Source organism: Trypanosoma cruzi (assembly GCF_000209065.1).
Source record: "Trypanosoma cruzi strain CL Brener chromosome Unknown tcruzi_1047053399373, whole genome shotgun sequence".
Classification (NCBI taxonomy): Eukaryota; Euglenozoa; class Kinetoplastea; order Trypanosomatida; family Trypanosomatidae; genus Trypanosoma; species Trypanosoma cruzi.
The window spans coordinates 1-5,983 of NW_918841.1; the positions used below are offsets into that span (position 1 = coordinate 1).

Genomic DNA, 5,983 nt, shown 5'->3' on the forward strand with positions numbered 1-5,983 from the left:
TGCTCCCGCACGGGCTGATGGCGCCTCATCCAAACACACATCGCCTTCACATCGCTTTCACCAGGGCAATTCATAACTATTTTTGTGGCACCGCTCCGCTTCACCCATTCTTTGTAGTTCCCCTCGAATGGGGGTGACACCAAAACCATGCCCCATCCCCTGGGAGGCAAATCACTAGACGGTTCATCATCCGGCTCTGCCACATCGTAAATAATATACCCCTTCATCCCACGGTCAGACAGACTCCCCACAAAAGACTCATTACTGGAGTCGCCCATGTATGTCGACACCGTCCTGCTGGTCTTGTCAAACAGGAATTTTCGATCCGCAATAAAGTAAACAACCATTTGGAGTTTCCTGACATCATAGTGCAGCAGCTGGTAGAGGAGGTACGAGCCGGCATTCATCGACTTTCCGATCCCGGGCGTCCCAACCAACACACGCCGCTTGGGCTCAAAGTAGGCCCCAGGGTGAGGGCTGAACCACTCGGTGAGATCGCCCTTGACGATCTGCCACGCTCGCTCCATCTCACAGTTCACGTAGCAGTCACGAGTGGATTCCACCCCCTTCCGATTCCACGTGTACGGCCATCCCCTGTCCGAGGTGAGCACCAGCAGTCTGGGACGCGCTGCACCGGATTGCTCTGCACCGTCATCCTTTTCGAAGGTGTTGCCAACTGCCCTGTGCCTCCATGACTGTGGTGGTTCCCTTTCCCTCACTTCCAGTCCCGTCCCCTCGCCGCCAGGAAGTTCCACCAAATGGCTCCACCTCGCATTGTGCACTGACTCGTACAATCCCTCCAGTTTCATCGCTGCACTCATCCTCATTGAGTTCCTCACCTCCTCAAGGGCTGCATCCAAAAAACTTTCAGTGATGCCATGAACAATTTCTTTTACCTCCGGAGCAGCTACTAGCCAACCCAGCAGAGTACTTACATGATTATATTGAAGCTTGCGTACATCTTCGTCCTTATCCATTTCATCCTTTACAGTCTCCTCCATCCTCAAATAACGATATGTTGTCGTTATTTCGTTCAGTACTCCCGCATCGTGGATATACCTCGCCGGTTCCTTACAAAACTCCTCCAGCACGACATCCCGATTGGTAGCCACAATGCCCTCTCCGTCCAATTCCATCGTAAGAAAATCATTCAGCTTCATTTCCTTGTAGCGGACTTCTCCTTTAAACAGTACATCTTCGGTATTAGTGGAAATGGTAAATTTCATTTCTTGCGTTCGTCTTCGCCTTTCCTCTGCCTTCCGCCTCGTTTCTGCCAGTACCTGCGTGAGAACTGCGTTTAGTTTTGCTTTTGGAAAAGGAGTGATTGTATCCTTTCCTTCATAGTCCCTCCATTGTTCAATCGAGAACACACCCTCGTGATGAAGCTTATTAATAGCCTCCAATAGTATTTCCCTCTCATTAAGCTCTCTTTCCAGCAATTGGTATGACGGCAATGCCGTTATTATGCGTAATAACCTTTTATTTTGGATAAACGTCTCGGGATCCTGAAAAAACTCCTGCATCGTGACGTTCTCATTGGTGTCCAGAACCCTGCCGCCAACAGAATTCCGAAGGAAATCATTCAGCTTCATGTTGGTCCTGCTAGTGCTTCCCTCCAGCAGTAATTTATGCCGCCAACTGTCAAGAGTCCACTTTGTTCGCCGCCTTTCATCAACTCCTCTGCGAGCTGCAGCGTCGGAACCATCACTGGAGCTACTGCAAGGCGCCATCACAACACCAGTGCAGTGAAGCATCCCATTCGCACCGCCCAACTGCGGCCAGCAGGTGCCGCTGGCTCCAAAGGACACTCGCAGCTGTTCCGTCTCACAGTCCCAATGGCGTTGGGCGTGGCACTCGCACGGCGGGGCTGTCGGTGCGCCATGCAGCCGCACTGCAACGCCTGTCGGTGAAACAGTCAAGGCCCACCGCCTCCGCAGCAACGCAACGTGCAATCGGCCACAACACCGCCACATTATCGTCCTTTTTTGTATTTTATTCACGTTGTCGGTCTGTTTGCCCCATCACTGGCAATAAAAAAAAGTGCACACCTTCACAAAGGGGAAGGAACAAAGAGAAAAGGAGGCACGATCCCATCGTCCCGCCGCGGGCCAACACTCTCGTCCACCCACCACCATTGCAGCACAGGAGACCGCAGTCACACCGCAGAGGAAACACCGCAATGTGCACCACACCATCGTGCACCGAACGATAGGCGGGACACGGCCATGCATCGCCCCGCTCCATTTTCCCACCACTCAAGTGTTGCGTGCCCGCACAAAGTGGCAAACAGAACCAGAGTGCACACAACCCCAATCATCCCCCTCACTCGCTGAAGCACTTTACTTCGCATGGAGTGACAACATTTGGGGACACAGCAGTAGTAGCTGGCTGCATGGAATTTCCCTGCCAACCCTGCAAAGAGACACAAAAACTCTGCGGAGCAAAAGTGACAGCCCCTCGGTGTTGCCCGCAGTTCACATGGCAGGACAAATTCCACGCACGCATAGTTCCGGACTCCTCGCTGTTTGAGTGCACACCAACAGTGCATGTAAAAAAAATACCTGCGCTCAAGATGGCATTTAAATACGTGAAAAATCTTCAGCCTGTTTTGTCCAATGGTGTTGGCGAGCAATCCCACACAATCCAATCAAAGTGGCACTCCGAACAGAATGGCTTCAGTCAATAATCATTAAAAACCACGCCAATGCGGAAAGCTGCTGAAATTTGAGATTGCAACCGAATTCGGAGACGACAGCGGCATGAGAGTGTGTACGTGTGCAAGGCCTTTCGTGGGACGGTGCTCCCCAATCCCGCCGTGCCCTGGCACAAAAGGGCAGCAACAAAAAAGAGGAGCACACTCTCCAGAAAAGGAGTGACGGTTGGGCAGTCAACCCCCGTTTCGTCTCACATGACATCCACATATGTGCACTCCACCTCAAATACGTACCTCCCTGGACGCCGCATGCATGACGTGTGGTTTCGTCGCTCGCAATGTGTTTTTCCTCCCACAAACAACAAAAAGGATGGCCATGGCGCAGCTTCACTCAGCGGAAGCAATCGGGACAGACACGGGTAGGAAACAAAGATCATACAAAAATATTTAAAAAAAAGAGGGGCAGGGCAATAACTCCTCCAAGCCACGGAATCGTGCAATGTTCATCCCTCTTTTTCTAAATTGAAGACCTCCCCAACAGAACAAATGCAACAGACACATGTGCCACACAATATCTTTCTCTGTCCCGCGTTCCATCTTACTTCCCATGAGTGCCACGGCGGTGGTGCCTGCGTTACATCTGGGATAACTCCAAAATATCAGGCACCATGCCGTGGGGAGTGGATGCTTGACGAACGTGCCCACGTTATTGCCCAACACAAAATGACTTCAAAAAGGAAAAAATATTCGCGGCTCAAACTACCCGTGTGCGGCCGTACTAAAGCAACACTAAGACACGTGTGGAGCAACGTAAAAAGAAGGAGAGAAAAAAGAGAAAAGAAAATAATGAAATACCCCACAGAAATGCATCGATATATACGCAAGTAATACATCAATCCGCATAATTCTTCGTTCTTCCATACAACATCCGAAGTATAAAAAGTGACAGGCATGCCCTCCCACACAGTCATCGTGGAACATGTAAGAGTTTCACTGCAGGCACCCGCACAAAATTAGAAAAAAACCAGCAATCAATGACGCTGTCGGTGCGGAGTCCGATTGGTGGCTGCGCAGCTGCACAGCCGTGGCTCCCACGCCCTCCCTCATGTCAGCCAGCAACGCGCACTCACAACTTCCAGGAGGTGACGCGTCACAGAAGGGCTTCATCGATTGTTTTCCCTAACGTTTTCCTGAATGCATCCTATGATCCGCACACCAACCACCATCGTCAAGCACGTACTCATTACAGAGTACAGATATGAAATAGAGAGAGCAACAGCCCCCATATTGGGTGCTGCAGCGAAGGCCGTAAAACACACGCACACACCCGTTACGCATCCGCCCCGGGCTGGCGTGATACCCCGATAATCCGCTGTCATCGAAAATCCATAAAATAAAATAAGAACACCAAATCAATCGCCCAATCAATCTATGAATAATGGAAAGAGAAGATATCCGCCAGACGCATCCACGTTATGCCGCATCTGCGAGGGGCTTTGCGTCTTCTCGCCGCGTAACAGTACTGTTGAGTGGTGGAGCCTTTCCACCCCAAAAAAAAAGTAACTGCGCTAAATTTTTCGTCAAGCAAAGCATCTCCATCTTTCCAGAGAAACAAAATTAATGCCGCAGCTCGCACTGGATGCACGGTCGAGCAGACTCAGGGCGTCTGAGCGGGTGTCACCGGTCATAGGCTGCAGCGGTGCGGGTGGTCGGTACGACGACGCAACGGTGGTGCCTGAGGCATACGACGATGACGTCATTTCGTGGGGCTTCTGTGTCTCTTCGTCGCTCTTCTCGTCATCGCGCAGCAGCGCCTCCAGCCCTCCATGCCGCGGCTCACGCAGCTCCTGCCAGTGGCAGTCCTCCGCGTACCACAAAACGACATTGTACACAGTGACCGCAACCAGCACAGTGGTCAGCAGCAGCACGATAGCCGCGTACGCCCTCGCTCCGCCGTCGCTCGGCGCAAGGTGGTTGGCCGCGCTGACCAGGCCCAGCGCCGCAAGGAGCACAAAGCTCGCAGTGTGCATCACCGTCAGGAAGGACGAGCGCATCATGTTCGTGAAGGCAAACACGCCCGCACCCGCAAGCAGCACAGCCGCCATGCAGAAGTACTGGACGTGGCAGCTTCCCACGGACGGTTGCACAGCAGCAATTAGGCCCACCACACACAGCACTGACAGCTGGAACACGCACCAGTACACGTGGCTGCCCCTCATGTTCGTCAGCATGCCGCCGTACATCCGCTGCTGCGCCGCGGGGTGCCAATACCCGACGGGGTACAGCAGGCGCTCGTGCAGCGGCTTCCTCGAAAACTGCCAGTACCTCGTGAAGCTCGTGCCCACGTGGCGGGCAATAAAGTAGCACACACCAGCAGGGAACGCCACACCGTACAGCACGCCGACGACACCAATCACGCGGTGCTGCACGCGGGCGCCGGGCATCGCCAGTGCAAGCACGGAGCCAAAAAAGATGCCAAGGTGCATCGCGTGCGCCACAACGTACGTCAGGCTCGGGAAGCGCATCGCAGCCCACGCACTCGCCGCGTCCACGCCGCGCCACCGCTGGAAGGCAGCCGTCACACCGCAGTGCACGCACCCGAGCACAGCGGCGAGCAGCGCGTTGCCCACCACCATCCACAGCGGGTCAAGGGCAGCGAACACCGACAGGAAGTACGGCAGCGCAACGGTGCTCGCACGCTCCTGCGCCGAGGCACATGACATCCTCGCGAACACGCCGAGTGCCTGCATCTCCAGGATGGAGCCCAGCCCGCCGGTCACCACCACGGCAACAGCCGCCGCACCCGCAACAAAGCCGGTGATTGCCGAGAGGGCGCTGGCAGCGGCGGGCAGCGTGTCAGACCTGATCGTGAAGGACCCAAGCAGCACACCCTTGCAGCCGCCAAACACCGCCGCAGCGTCGCAGCGAATGACTAGCGTCTCGTCGGCAGCAATGAAGTAACCGCGGTGCACGGGCACAGCCAGCTCCAGGACGGTGGACGGATTCGTCGCGTTGCGCACCCACGTCGCGTTGCTCAGCATCGCTCCCCACGGACCACCGAAGCCGCTCGGCTGCGCCGTCGACACCGGCACGAAGCTCAGGTGCGTGCCGAGCTGCGGGTCACGTGCCCACCGAAACGGCGGCGGCAGCGCCACCATCAGCAGCGTCGGGACGGCGCTCCCACCGCCGCGGATGTCGTTCTGCGTCAGGCTCCCACCAGCCGCCGTCGTCGTCACGGCAAGCGTCGGGCACGCCACGTCGCTCCACCACAGCGTGCTGCTCACCGACGCCGTCGGGGTCCGCGTGGGCGACAGCGCCACCGTCTCCGTC

At 55.3% G+C, this 5,983-nt stretch overlaps 2 protein-coding genes across 2 annotated transcripts, besides 1 other annotated feature; both read right to left on the minus strand.

Annotated features, from left to right (window-relative positions):
- Tc00.1047053399373.9 (retrotransposon hot spot (RHS) protein, putative) lies at positions 1-1,973 on the minus strand (the record flags this gene model as incomplete). The annotated part of the gene is made up of 1 exon (XM_799360.1): positions 1-1,973. A coding segment is annotated over one exon (1,973 nt), but the record flags the coding sequence as incomplete, so codon positions are not given.
- Positions 1-5,983: a sequence feature (areas merged during assembly that could not be assigned to a particular haplotype. This can correspond to areas where the two haplotypes were merged or to regions with more than two copies in the genome that were merged during assembly.).
- On the minus strand, positions 4,234-5,983 carry Tc00.1047053399373.20 (dispersed gene family protein 1 (DGF-1), putative; the record flags this gene model as incomplete). Its single annotated transcript, XM_799359.1, has 1 exon — positions 4,234-5,983. A coding segment is annotated over one exon (1,750 nt), but the record flags the coding sequence as incomplete, so codon positions are not given.